The sequence below is a fragment of the Terrapene carolina genome, unplaced genomic scaffold, assembly GCF_002925995.2.
Source record: "Terrapene carolina triunguis isolate 2854851 unplaced genomic scaffold, T_m_triunguis-2.0 Scaffold558, whole genome shotgun sequence".
Classification (NCBI taxonomy): Eukaryota; Metazoa; Chordata; order Testudines; family Emydidae; genus Terrapene; species Terrapene triunguis.
In genome coordinates, this window is record NW_020664909.1 from 6,865,850 (window position 1) to 6,881,137 (window position 15,288).

Consider the following 15,288-nt stretch of genomic DNA (forward strand, 5'->3'; position numbering starts at 1 on the left):
GGGAACTTTCCGTAAGACAAACGCCAGACAGCTCAGAGGAAAACAGTGTAAGCTAAAGGTAACAGCTCACCTGGGACTGCAAGTTTTCCAGCTTCTTTTGATGTCGCTGGATTGAATCTAAGAGGAGTTTTTCTTTTTCATTCGGTGACAGTGATAGTCTGTTCAAAGTGCCCAAAGGGATGGAGGGTAAACGTTCTGGTCTATTACACCTACAATATGGTTTCAATCGATATAAGAGAAAAATGAGTGAAAAGGAATACGTGCTCTGTTATCTTGTATTGTCTGGCAAGGAATTATCTTCAGTGGTTCAAAGTATAGTACTGCCCTCCAAAGTGACTAAAAGAGGCATCATCTTACACAATAGAACTGTTCTCTGAATATACTCCACATCACTTCTGTTAATTTCAGTGACAAAAATTAGCTTTACTACTTTTAACTCTTGTTAGTTCTGGGGTGCAAACACCGATTAAAGGAAGAGAGCTGGTTTCTATTCCTTCTTGTGCACCAGAATTACTTACCATGACCCAGTCAGATATGCCTGTGCAATATGCTAATTGCACAGTGGCCACCAAGGCCTGCTCTACACCAGTGGTTCTCAACTAGGGGTCTGGCGCCTCCTGAGGGGCTGTGAGCAGGTTTCGGGGGGGCTGCCAAGCAGGGCCAGTTTTAGACTGGCTGGGACCCACGGCAGAAAGCTGAAGCTCTGCTGTGTGGGACTGAAGCTCCAGGGCTCTAAGCCCTGCCACCTGGGGCTGAAGTTGAAGCCCGAGCAGCTTAGCTTTTCGGGGACCCCTATGGCGTGGGGCCCCGAGAAATTGCCCTGCTTTTATGCTGGCCCTGGCTTTTATATGCAGAAAAACAGTGTTGTGGCACTGGTGGGCCATGGAGTTTTTATAGCATGTTGGGGGCGGACTCAGAAATAAAAAGGTTGAGAACCCCAGCGCTACACTACACAGTTAGGTCGACATAAGCTGCCTTGCATCAACCCAGCTGTAGATGTGTCTTCACTTAAATTTGGCTCCCACCGAAGTAAGTGCCTCATGTAATTAGATTGATGCAGTGTCTGTAATTAGATTGACTGCATTGCTTACATTGACTATCACTGGCTTTCAGGGGCTGTCCCACAGTGCCCCACACTGATGATACAATCAATACAAGCATTCCTGGTGAGGACGCGCATCGCTGACCCAAGGAGCCAAGTATGCGTGCGCACACAAGCGATTTAATAACTGCGGTGGCTGTATACCGACCTAAATTAGGTCGATATAATTCTGTGGTGTAGACATGGCCTGAGGGCCCAGTTTTGCCCACGGAACCTTGATCGTGTGATAAAGATGGAACCAAGCTTGACTGTCAGAGCCTCGTTTAGGATTATAGGACTGGCAGTCAGAAAAAATACTTACCTGTAGTTTCACTGTGTTTAGTACAGACATCAGATGCCATTTTTTACAGTCACCTTTCGTAATAAAGCTGCGCATGGAATCTCTCTCTCTTCTCTCACACACACACACACACACACACACACACACACACACCCCACACTGCTCTCTGCCTGAATAATTAATACATAATTAATACAGGATCAGCTTTCCTGCTGGTACCACATTGCTGCCTGACTCGCATTAACCTGAGCATGCTTTCTCCGCAATGGAGCTTTGGGCACTAAAATCAGACAGACAGACAGACTCAGATTTAGATTAGATGTGAGTGACCCCAAAATGTCCCTTCTCCCAATGACTGAATTCATTATTAAAGGAGGGATAGGGATTACCATTGGAGTATGCCATTAGTGGCAAGTGTCCGAAGTAGCAGAGCTGATACACATACTATCTGCCACTTACTGCAGTTAACAAGGTTAGATACACCACCATTATTCTGCCTTTGTTCTCTAATATAACGATCACAAGAGTAAAGTTTCACATGGTATTTGCTTTTGCAAATATTTCTATATCATCTATACTTTACTGTTTGCATTTGTTTATTACTCTGGCTTCAAGGGAGATGGCTAATAAATGGTAATTCATTATTAATATGCTAATCAGTTATATAGTATTGCTAATCAAAAGCTTACTTGTTTTCCAGAGGACCAGGGATCATTTCACAAGTCCAGATTCCACGGTGGTCTTTGTTTTCGATATCAGTGGGCGATGATAGAACCCTCCATTTAAGGCAGATATCTAATTAAGTAGTTAGAAGAAAATTACTACATTATAGCGCATATAAAAACAAACAAACCTCACCCCCCATTTATTGTGCTAATGGGATTCAACATGCAGCTTTGACTGTCTCATTTTCCCTCTGTCTACTAACTAACTAATTTTGGCGTATTAAAAGAAATTCCAGCAAATGGCTGCCATTGAAGAAAAAAAAAAAGGCAACATACAACATAAATGTTACCTTTCCCTATTCCCCTAAAGCTCAGCTGTCCCAAGTTCCAGGACAGGCAGTGTTCAGTCCTGAATGAGTGACAGGTTTTGAACGTCATGAACCATCAAGGATAGAAATGGCTGATTCTACCACCCCAAACCTCTGTTAGAAAGTCAGGAACCAAGCTCACATTCTATGGCATAAGGTTTCCAATCCCACTAAAACAGAAGATACAGGGCCTTGAAATAGCTTTTCATAGATCATATCAGTTTCACATAACTTTTAGAGGTTTCTAAGATGCGTTAGTTATAATTTCTCTCCCTCTGAGGGCAATCCAGTTAGTTGGACTCATGTTAGCAAAGGAATCGCCATGTATAATTTCACATTTTACATACAGTTTGGCAGATACTCCGCTTACAACTGTAACTTTAGATAATTAGTGTATGCTGTCCAACACTGTCACTTATTTTGGTGTTATTTCTACCCCGGGAACACTTGTTATTGAACACTTTCCAAAAGGTAGCTGATCATACTGCAGTAGGCATTCGGAAAATATGAAGTGCTGCAATACCTGTTGGGGAAGAACTAATCCAATTTGGATTTAATGCCTTATTATTAGGATTAAGTAGTAAGAGAAGGTGAGGAGTATATTTCTGAATAGTGGTAGTTATTGTGCCAACTATATTAGAGCAACTAAAGTTTCACTGATTTCTAGACCAGGATCAGCATTTTGAAATATTTACGGATCAGTTAACCAGTACAAATGCTTTCAAGATGTCAAACTATATCTACCCATGACAAGTCATGAAATATTATATGTTAAATAGGTTACTGCTGTCTTGCTTGCCCCATCCCTCCCTTACCTTGCCTCTCTCTTCAATTCTGACATGAATTTAGCAAGCAGATCTGACAAATTTGCAAAATGCTTTGTGTGTCTAAGAAATAAACTCCAGACTGCTTTGAAATGCAAATGGTGGATTACAACTGTATTGAAATGGGATGGGGAGACAAGACTGATGTGATTTCCAACAAGCAGCACGCGCGGACATGGCTGGAAATGAATACCATATATAGCACTGTAAAGCCGAACATTCCAGCTGTCTAGTGATCAATGACAAGTATTAGTGAGTCCTGATGATTCAAGGTATATCACAAATTCCTCTGTGTAGTGGGGGAGATATTTTGGCACTGAGCCAGGACTAAACAGCAAATCCTGGACTTCATACTGGTTCAAGTTTTTGTGACACTAGAATAGCTTCAGAATCTTAAATGTACAGAGTACCCTAATGAGTAATTTAAAAACAATGTTTTCCATCCATGTTTTTTACTTGACAAAAGTTTTAACTGGTGTTTCTGAAATAAAAATTTAAATTTTTCTCATATGCTATAAATTCAAGAGCCAATTTAAACATCATAGTCTGTGCTCACAGTGTTATGATTAACCGTTTCCCTTCTGGGAGCAGACAACTTAATGTAGGGAACACTTTATTTCTGTGACACTGATGTGGGAGAATTTACTTACTGGGCTTTTTCATGAAAAAGCCTTTTATTAAACTTCTGACTCAGAACTGCAGGAACAGGAGCTCAAAGCTACTTAGTAGGATAACAAAGCCCTGTAATATTTAATTATACTGTGATCAATTGAAATGTGAGATCAATTTCATACTAGGATACCAGAGGCATAGCAAGCCATCTGTAAACTCAGATTTTGCCATAGGAAGTGGGAAGCTCAGACAATAATTCAAAAGTTAAAAAAGCAAGGTGTCTTTACAAAGCTAATGTTGTAAAAAGCAAGAAACAAATTAACAGAAACTGAGAAAAACCCAAATCAAATAAAAACTGCCCAGTTTGAGGTTTGATCCTGTCCTGATAGAGAGCAATAACAAACCCAACCTGGCATGGCAGAGAGGCACATTGCTGGGAAAGAATGAAACAGCTTCGCACAAAAACATGTTATGTAAGGACAATTTGTAAAAGAAGTTTGGCAAATTAATTTTAAACAATGGATAACTATCAATTAAAAGTCAAAGCTGTGCTCCAATTCTGCGGTCCTTCACCAATAACCCTTTCACTATGGAGCATATTAAAACAGCAGTTTGTTGGCAGCCTTTAAATATGATGCGATGAAACATACAGAAGTGGAACATGCAGTTATAAAAAAATAGCTGTGAATGGTTTTTTTTAAGGGGTAGATGGAAAATGAAACATAGGGGCTATGAGAAGATCTTCTGAAGGAAGAAGCACATGAAAACAGCAGTATACAGTGTCAAATGCTGGGGAAAGCTGGGATTAAGGTGTTACAATTTAAAGGCCTTTCTTTTTTATTATCCTATTAAATCCTCTCCTTATTTCTCCTTTTATGTATCCAATTATATAAACTCACCACACTGAACCAGGGCAGGAATTTCCACTGCACGTCTTCTCTTATACTGAATTGCATCTGAGGGTTTCTCCTGCCATTTGTCACTTAGATATCCAAACGCATTCCAGAATGAAGTTACTCCTTTCTGACCTAAAGAAGAATATATATTTATATAGATACAATATTCAGTAGCAGAAGAATAAGTTTATATATAAACTACAGATGTTAGTTAAAGAATGTGCTTTGCAAATGGGGGACCAGTAGCTTTTAAGAGAAGTTGCAAGCGAGCATGAAGGTAGTGGGAACAAGATGTGGTCTGGAAACAGGACTGAAAGATGGGATCCTAAACATTCATGTGGGTTTAGAAATGGACACTCTCGTGGTCTTGGAATAAGTCACATCCCCTTCTGTGTCCCTATCAGTCAAATATATACTTACATTATATGAGGAGTGGGGATGATTAGTCCATGTTTGTGAAGTACTTTGAAGATACATAGCACTATGTAAATATTACAGTTTCTATACAGAATGAGGTAGTAATACACAGAGAGACCAGTGGGTCACCTTTCAAATGCCTTTCTATCAGCTCAAATCCATTATAAGCTAAAGACTACTGTGAAATTCCAATTCACAAACATTTAAGACAGAGACTAGGTATGTTTGTAGTTATCCAGTGCATTGCAGATATAAGCAGTAATTTTCAATCTTTAACTTTTTAATGGTGATTGGCTCCACAAAAGAAGCTTTGTCCTCACACATTTTTAAGCCACCAAAAAAACAAAACAAAACTGAAGACAAAAAAAATAAAAATCAACATTAACGTATATTTGTGGAACACTCCCCCCCTTTCACTCAAAGCTCCAGTGACATGGGAAGTATTTTCTAATATATTTTAGTTAAATTATTACAAGACCTCCGAGGTAGAACGTATTCCTATCCTCAACTTAGACAGGACAATGAAGGCACAGAGGCCAAAGTTTTAAAACATGGGTGTCTAAACTATTAGACTCCTAAATCGGTATTTAAGCCTTCCATGTAGAATTTAAAAGAGTGCTTAAATTATTTTAGGGCAGTGTCACCATTTAAAGTTAATGGTGTTTGTGCTTATAAGTCACTTAGGTACTTTTGTAAATTCTACTTTGAAGGCCTAAAGACAGATTTAGGAGCTTAACTTAAGGCACCTGGGTTTGAAAATTTTGTCCCAAGTTTCGGTGGCTTGCTCCAGGTCACATGAAGTCAGTGGCAGACTAGAAACAGAATCCAGAGGTGTTCAACAACTGTTTTCTCATCCAAGCACTAGACCGCACTCCCAGAGAGCCAACAGTATATACTAGGGATACACCATCATAATCAGCAAAAGAGGGAACTAATGTAAGCATGATGTGATAGTAGGGGGCAGGGCAGGGCTCAGCAGCTGTGGGGCTCACTTCTGCTTTATGTCTTATATTCATAAAAATCTTATACTCCAGGGCTTCAGCCAGCCACTGGCAGCAGTCAGGAAGAGATGTACCCATTGCAGTGTATTCTGTTTTGTTTTTTATCTCCTTCCTCTGAGGTGTCAGGGATGGGCATGGCTGGAGATGGGCCATTGGATGGGGAGAGCCAAGACTCTGAGAGGGCTCTTTCAGGTACTTGGCTAACTGGGTCTTGCTCACATGCTCAGGGTCTAACTGATCGCCATATGAGGGGGAAGGACTTTTCCCCCAGGTCAGATTCTGCAGCATGTGTGTGCGGGTCACTTGACAGGATTATCTAGGAATATCACACAGGAGGTCAGACTAGATGATCTGGTAGTCCCTGCCTAAACTCTATGACTCTACGTACAGACTAACTGGAAAGAACAATTATTTTGCTCATAAACACCTGGCAGAAAAGCTGTGTGAATTGTTGTAATTTTTTAATTTTGATCAGTTACTTTGATAAACTTATTCTGTCAGATACATTACTCTTTGCGGACCTTGCTTATTACATTGAGGTTCATATGTTGTGCCCCCTATTCCCACATTTACTTCAATGAGACTAAGCATGTAACTGCAAATTAGGCTCTAAAGGATTAAACTTTAAGAACTTATTTTATAAACAGCAAAAAATATTGGATCCAAACCACTAGCTTGTTTAAGCACATAACTACAGCCAACAGAGTTAATCAGTTCCAGTCTCTCATGGTAAATGTAGCATCCAAGAGCAGGGCAGTAATTACTTTGTATTTCTTTCAAAACATTTCTAGCTCTAAGAAGTTGACAAAGCCACAACTTCACTTGGGTACCATAGGCAGAGTGCTTGGAGTGGGAAGAATTGTTAAAGTCAATAAAAACGTGTGCTGCTGTCAGTGAAAGTTGTGGGAGAAAGTAGGAAGGAAAGGTCACGGATTGCACCCTCTGCCTCAAGTCAGTCTGCTTTAAGTAAAGCCCCACTTGGGCCTTCTGATCTACCAATTCTGCTTCAATTCATGCCTCCCTTAGTTTCCTTCTCCCTCAAACATCTCCATGGGCAGCTTCAAGCATCTGGTACCGAGAGCCTTGCACTCTCTCCCCTCCTTCAAATACCTTCAAAGGCAGGGACTCTGCTTTGTTTTATATTTGACAGAGCCTAACAAACACTATTCCATCACATCCATCCCCTCCATATGCATTCACCAAATGTGATCCAATGCTAACTTTCTAATATCGACTTACTTAAAAAAACCAAAAACACGTTAGTGGTTTGCAAAACAAGCCACCTCTATCTTGTTTCGTGTAAGATTTTTCTCCTTCTCTGCTCCATTCATTTTTCCTGCCACCATAACATATCTTTTAATATGTTGTTCTCCATCAAGTGCCATGCACACCTGCGCTATCCACCAATATTAAATAATAGTAACCAAGACCAATTGGATGGCTGATTCTCAGACCTGCACTGAAAGAAAGGACTCTACGCACAGACATCCTGAGGTGGATTGGTTGAGTACGTCATAGAGACATATTTGGAGCCAAGGTCCGAAAAGACAAAGTTGCTCCAAAAGTTAAAATGGGTAGTTTACTAACGTCTAAACAACGTCTCCTACATTAAAGCTAATTGGAAGCAGAGCATCAATATAGCTTATGGTGCATAAGGATATGCAGCACTACAGGAAACCCTGTTCACTGCTCCCATCCATGCAAGCGCGTAATTGTTTACTTCAACTAACTTCTCCTTCTCCCTAGCCATCTTCAAAAGTAAGTAAGGAACTACATACATATCCCTTTTAAGGTTTCAGGAGCAGTTTCTCATACACTGGAGTTTAAAAGCACTCTACCACTTTTTTTCTAGGAAGAGAGAAAAGACCCTCTATTAACTGCCTGTGTAGATGTGTTTCTTGTGCTTTCTTTCATACAGAGCAATACTGGCGGATCAATCATGTATAAAGGAAGGCACACTTGTCCAAGGCTGGATGGAGGCTACACTTGTCCCAAAGGAAGCAGATATGTGGGGAGCTAATGCTACTGGTACATATCCATTGGTTAATTGACATACTTGCAACATTCGGGGGCTTTTATAGATATGCACACTAGCCAAAAAGGACTTGAATATTTCAGGAGGAAGGGAAGATCTTTTACAGAACATGTCCACATCTCCTGCTCTTTTTTAAATGTTTATATTACAACAAAGAAACAAAAAGCACAAAGCCCACTGTGACAGCCTAAAATCTTGCATATGGGGACAGTGTGGGATGGGGAGCTGGGCTTGGAAATAAGTGTAGCCAGGTGAAACTGGACATCTTGAGCTACCAAACTTCTCTGCATTAGACAGAAAGGCACATTATTTTTTAATGGACGAAATCATGCGTAGATTTTTTTAAAAGCCATAATTTCATTCAAACTAGAGCACAATTATTCCAAGTACTACTATGGATCTGAATTAAACAAATAGTGATATTGCATCTTTTATTTATAAGACAAGAAAGCTACCCAAAATTATCTGATTATTTTCAAAACCAAGATGTGATGCAGGAGCTCTGTGCATTTTTCACACTGTAGAAGTTTTCTAGTGCACACTGAAAATAATGAATAATTATACAAAAAGCAGATTACAGCATTCGTTAAAACAACGTTGTTTGAACTGGGACACAGCAAGGGTCACATCTAATTTGTAAATACATGTAGAATAGATTTTACTAAAAAATGAATAGATGTAACATTTGCCTGTACTTCCAATTCCTTACTAGATGAACCAAAATGCTTGCTTGATTTCACTGCTAAGAAAACTTGCACCTGGTTTCCTTTGTCTTCATCCTGTGGCTACTGGGAAAGAGCAAATTCAGGTTGCATGTTAGGATTCCTCCAGCTGTACTTTTGACTCTTACAGCTAGATACCCATTTGGGTTTACCCTTTATCATCCTGGCTCTAGGGCTTCTTGCTTTACACAAATTGAACTCAACTGGTTGACCCACATGGGATTGTCACCAGATCCTAGGATTAGCATTTGAAAAGGTAGCATGCATTGTTATAGCACCTCCATCTCAACTTCATATCAAAGTACTTTACGTGCAACCTTTGCTCCTGTGTGCGTTCCCAGAGGCAGCAACAGTTGAATAGTTAGTAATCTCTCTGCCTCTATTTTCTGCGCGCAGCATGCCTCTAAGAATTGCAACTGGTACGGTGTCTGGTCCACACTGACTCCCTCAGGTGGCTGTTCTTAAAAGCTATAATCTGATCCAACTGTGACGTTGCACTCCACATGATTTTATAAAAATATGCTAATGAGTGTGAATATAATGTAACTGGAATATGCTTCATGCAAAAGGTCTCTTGCTCTTGTAAGGTATCATTACAAAGCTTATAATCTACTGAGTGTGTTCATCCTATTTGTATGAATGCATCATTCTTGTATCTGAAACTAGAAATATGAAATATAATTCTGAGGTCCTATTGTAATTATGCAAAGTGTGAGCCATTAATGGTGGTTTGGAATCTTGATAGCTCCCATTAACCAGGACAATTGACTGTAGATGGCTCTGTTTACTTGCAAGCCTTCCTGTGAGTCAGGCCAGGAAGAATGAAGGCTTGGGGGTCTCTCAGGACATGTGACCATGTCACCTGGTACTGGAATCCATCTTAAACCTGGTGCTTTTCCATTTAGAAGGAGGGGTAAGGACCTATAGAGAGACAAAAGATTCCCGCCTTGTGCCAAAGCTATAAAAGGGGGTGGAACAGAAAAAAGGGGGCTGCAGTCATGTGAAATCCCCTGCTTTTCACCTAAGATGGCTGCTGAAACTAACAAGAACTGTACCGGGGAAAAGATTGGGCCCTGAGTAGGAAGGAGTCCAGTCTGTGAAAGAAGCTTATTGGAACATCTCTGAGGGTAAGATTTTATCTGTATTCAGCTTCCTACTGTATTAGGCTTAAACTTGCGCATTTTTGTTTTATTTTGCTTGGTAACTTACTTTGTTCTGTCTGTTATTACTTGGAACCACTTAAATCATACTTTTTATACTTAATAACATCACTTTTGGCTTATTAATTAACCCAGAGTAAGTAATCGATACCTGGGGGAGCAAACAGCTGTGCATCTCTCTCTATCAGGTGTTATAGAGGGCTGACAATTTATGAGTTTACCCTGTATAAGCTTTATACAGAGTAAAATGGATTTATTTGGGGTTTGGACCCCATTGGGAACTGGGTATCTGGGTGCTGGAGACAGGAGTACCTGCTAAGTGGTTTTCAGTTAAAGCCTGCAGCTTTGGGGGACGTGGTTCAGACCTTGGTCTGTGTTGCAGTAGGCTAGCGTGTCTGGCTCAACAAGACAGGGTTATGAAGTCCCAAGCTGGCAGGGAAAATGGGCTCAGAGGTAGTCTCAGCACATCAGGTAGCAGTCCCAAGGGGGGTATCTGTGACCGAACCCGTCACACTAACTTCCAATTTATCGGCTGTATTTGATGAATTAACAGTTTGACACAGATTTTTTTTTTAATAGCTATATAAAACAAGCCAGGCTAAACAATAAAGATTTACTTATTCCAATGTCCTTCCAGTACTGGATCAGATAATGCTCCATGGATGTCAGCAAGTGGTTATATTCTTTAACATTGACAAAGGCCTGCTTATTGTGTGTTGGCTCCATGACTTCTAAGGGCACATCCACCATTCCAACTGCACCACTGCTGAAACTGAAATAACATCAGTTCAAAGCATTTTGATCCAAGTTCAAAGAACAAGTCATCTGTTTTGTTTGCAGCTGCCCTTGACTCAGTGATAGCTCAGTGGTTTGAGCATTGGCCTGCTAAATCCAGGGTTGTGAGCTCAACCTTTGAGGGGGCCACTTAGGGATATGGGGCAAAAATTGGTTGGATGATTTAATTGGGGATTGGTACTGCTTTTAGCAGGGGGTTGGACTAGATGATCTCCTGAGGTCCCTTCCAACCCTGATATTCTATGAAATTAAGTAATATTATTCTAATAGAAAATGGAGACTAGCATCCTGTCTGATCATAGTCATGTGCAGAATTATATTTAAATTACTTCATTTCAAATGAATACATGAAATAAATCTCAAAAATATTATGTTCTAAAATGTGAGGACATGTCAGAAGTGGCAGGATAGGGAAAGGAACAGACACCAGGATTTGGAGGATATAAAAAGAGCAACACTTACATGCAGGTAAAAACTCAGAGAAACTGAGAACTCAAGAACTCTCAAGTTGCAATAAAAAATTCAACAATAGTGAGTTACTCTAAAAAATTACTTTGAGAACTGCAGAACTATATTTTGAATGATTTATTCTTCCCTTAACGCATGTATATAACACTCAAAAATATATAAATAATCCATGTTGTGCATATGCTTGGAAAGGAAATAACCTCTTTCAGGTGGGATTATGGATTTAAGACTCCTGCTGGTATTCATAATACCTGCATTTTAAAACAAAGTTTTAAACCCTAAATAAATAATAATAAATAAATAATAAAGAAAGCTTACCGAGACCCCTGTTTAAGATGTGGTCCCACTTTCTCATACATTCTGACCAAGCGACTGTTGTTATAGATGAACATTCCATTTTGACTTCTGTTTTCTATGTTTATTCCAAATATTAAATTGAGCTTCTTTGGCCTCCTCAATTCTCTAAGCAATGTAAAATCAATAAGAAGTTTTCTTTTATAAATTTCCTTTTACAGTTTTATAATTTAATTTAATTTTACTTACTGTTACCAGTTTAATAGCCACTGTTAATCTGGTTTAGGAGATACAGAGATTGGACAGTTCACTTTAGCCAGAAATATAAATGATAAAAAAGTAGTATCGACCACAAAAACATCCAAACTTTTAAAGGCTAACATGATTCTTGGGTTTTCAAACTGATGGGACAGACTTCTGTATACTGGAAATGGATCAGAGGCAGATCACATTCATCCATTTTTGAAAACAGAAAATTCCTGTTTAAAATCAAACACAAGCCAAGTAGCACGTTGGCAGCTTGACATTAACAAAGACAGCATTGGCTGTTAACCTGCAAATTAAGACTGAAAGCCATTGCTATGAAGATTTTCATGTTTATCAATATGAGAACAGCTAAAGACATTCTTTCGTTGCACTTGTAGAGGAAAAACGCCTTACCAAATTGGCACTTGTTTTCATATCAAAAAGTTTCTGGCTGATAGATTTTTTTTTTTTTAAATTAGGCATACTGTAACCATCATCCATTAGTAAGCAACACAAAAATTAGCCAGTTTTGTTCTCAGAGTTGACTTGTATCATTCCATACACTTCATGTTTCCTCCCATTCAACTAGTGGAGAATGGAGGGTTAAAGTGCCCTTTGGCTTTGTAGGACTTTCTGCAAGGAGCTACCAGAGTCAAAGAAACTAATCATGAACAAGGAGCTTCAACTAACATGAACCACATTTTGGGGGGTAGGCTTGAGGAATGGAAAGTATTAAAATTGGTATGAGAACTCCTAGGTAAGCACCATCATGTAATCACTACTTGTATGCTGCATCTGCCAGTAACATTAGAAAATGTAGCATTATCCAGTTAAAGGACTACACGAAGCCCATGTACTACAGGTGACCTTCAGATGCCAGGAAGTGAGGATTTTACTTTCGGTAAATGATAGTAGTGGCCTTTCTTGAAGTGAGGCATCACATAAGCAAGAATGTGTTCGCTATTACCTAAAGAGGCAGTTCTACACCCTACTCCTCAATAGCTAAAGATTGGATGTTTTTTTCTGAAAGATATGCTTTAGTTCAAACAGAAATGATTTTGTGGAAGTTCTATGGTCTGTATTATAGAAGAGGTCAGACTGGATGATCACAATGGTCCCTTGTGGCCTTGGAAACTAGGAACCTATAAACTTTTTTTTTCAGAGTTGCTATCCATTCCAAAATTCTTGGGTCATTCCCAGGAAGTCTTAAATTACTCTGGGCATCACATCATTATGATGCAGTGTTCAGAGGAGGTATTACCAAACAGATTTAAAGCCATGAAGCAAAGAGGCAAATGTGATAGAATTACTTGTCCTGCAGGATAAAAGCAAAATATCCAAAGACATTTTCTGCTGCACTGACTGAAGTAGTGTGTTCTTTGCAATAGCTGCTCTCTCCTCATACTCCCTTAAAAGTTTCTGTTGACAGAGTGCACGGAGGGAAACTGTCTAGCTATACTGTGAAGGGTTTTGTGGGGAGCAAAGGAATGATAGCCCAATGAAATAGGAATCTACCCACTGTTAGTTTGTTATCATCCCTACACACCAGACAATCCACCTGCAAGAGATTACTCTTCTGAGCAAGGTTTGAACCCAATTTCACCACTTTATAGATTATATATGGACATATCCATGGGTCATTAGATGGTTGGTATGGATTGCCAAACCCAAGAAGATTTTACAATCTCCATGTTAATTGGTCTCAGCCCACAAGTTGCTCTTGCAAAGTCTGGGCATCTGATTAGCACTCCATTTGTACTGCCATGCTAGGCAATAAGCACAGAGTCTAATAAGAAAAAAACAGAAGACAGGAGTAAAAAGGGGAAGACCTGCATCCTTGATAGTAGCTGGGTAAGAATAAAGAGGGCAAATAATTTCCCAACAGCCAGGCGGGCAGACAATGAAGAAGGAAAGCTTCCTATTTTCTAGAAGTCAGGGTATGGGGAAATGGGTGAGACATCCACCTCACCTAATATCAATCCATTGTGTTAAGTAGCGTTATAATGAAGCAACATGCTTATGTAAGTGGCTCCAAAGCCAAACAAAACCCCAGTTAAGTGCAAGTATGTGTTTCTCAGATCCTGTAAACAGGGGAATGCCTTCAGTTGACTACTTGAATGTATGACCTTATGGATATCAGCCTGAAGATGGACATTACTTTATATCGTTCAACCTTGGTAATACAGGCCTATAATCGTCAGCTTCTTTGGACACTGAAGTAAAATCTCTGTTTCCTTCTGTTGTACTCCTTGTCTGACAAATATGCCTGTATGTGGAGGAGGTGTCTTACATTCTGTTCAATTGTAATCTGTTTTGCAAGTCTTAAAAATAGAGACAAGCAGCTACTGCATGCTCTAAAAGAAGATTCTATGCTGTAGCCTTGTTGAGGAGGAGACTGAAATGTCAACCTATACGATACAGAATAATCATTTCCTCGTGGAAAAATTTTGGGCACCCTTTGGACCCATGCTGAAGAGGATCTGGTAAACAAAATATAATCCAGCCTCTGGGTTTCCTGGCTGCCCAAAAGGACCCAAATGGAGGGACCACAAATCTCACTTTTTCCCTGAAGAGAGGGTGTTTGATCTGAACTGCTGTTTGTGGATATTAACTAGAAAAAGAAGCAGTTGACTCTAATCTAGCCAACAGATGGGTGTTGTAGGCTCAAGCACAACTTAAAATACTGTCAGGGTGTGACAGAAGCAGACTCCTAAAAATACTTGTTTTTATGCAGGATCAATGGCCCTAGGTCTCTAGCACACTCCTATTCCTAACTGAATTGCCATGCTGCAAGGTAGGCCTTTCAAAATGTCTTGTGTAACACTGCTTAGATTTGTCACAATGAACCTAGGGTTGATTTTTCACCAATGTCTCAACATCAGAGAGCCAGCATTTGAGCTTTTCAAATTTTTGTAACCATATTATAAACAATTATAAACAATATTTGTTTCACCTGGTGTATGGGAGGAAACATAACCCAAGTGTCTAAATAGATAAAAATAATTTCATTCTAAAAGATTTTAACCAAAAAATTACAAGGATTAAATTTTTTTCCAGAAAAGGGTAAAGGATTGGAGCATCCAAAGTAATTGAAAAGCACCTTGAAATGACAAACAGCTGCAACTTGAGAAAGCACTATTTAAATATCAGACTCTGGATCAAATCACTATTTACAACATACAGTACACAACCACTTTTTATGAAACACTGGTTAAATAGTCTCACATCTTGCCTTTGTTTCTCCTCCAGCTTCTCACACATTCTTTTTGCATTTTCTAGAGAATCCTGTAATACAAGCTGAGCAGACTTTTCCATTTAGGGGAAAGAGCAGTAAAACAAGTTATTTTAGCATCAATTAATACCCTACTTTTTTTCCCCCAAGCTGCTTCCCATTCTGAGAAAG

The 15,288-nt window shown here is 39.5% G+C and overlaps 1 protein-coding gene across 1 annotated transcript in view; it reads right to left on the reverse strand.

Moving 5' to 3' along the window:
• Positions 1-15,288, reverse strand: part of MORC1 (MORC family CW-type zinc finger 1) — a 95,289-nt gene that overhangs the window by 45,188 nt on the left and 34,813 nt on the right. The window contains exons 12-17 of the mRNA XM_026659047.1: positions 15,118-15,191; positions 11,664-11,807; positions 10,700-10,854; positions 4,751-4,879; positions 2,072-2,177; positions 71-209 (exon numbers count right to left, since the gene is read on the reverse strand). Of these exons, the coding sequence (XP_026514832.1) occupies positions 71-209; positions 2,072-2,177; positions 4,751-4,879; positions 10,700-10,854; positions 11,664-11,807; positions 15,118-15,191 (747 nt within the window). The remainder of the gene's footprint in view (positions 1-70; positions 210-2,071; positions 2,178-4,750; positions 4,880-10,699; positions 10,855-11,663; positions 11,808-15,117; positions 15,192-15,288) is intronic.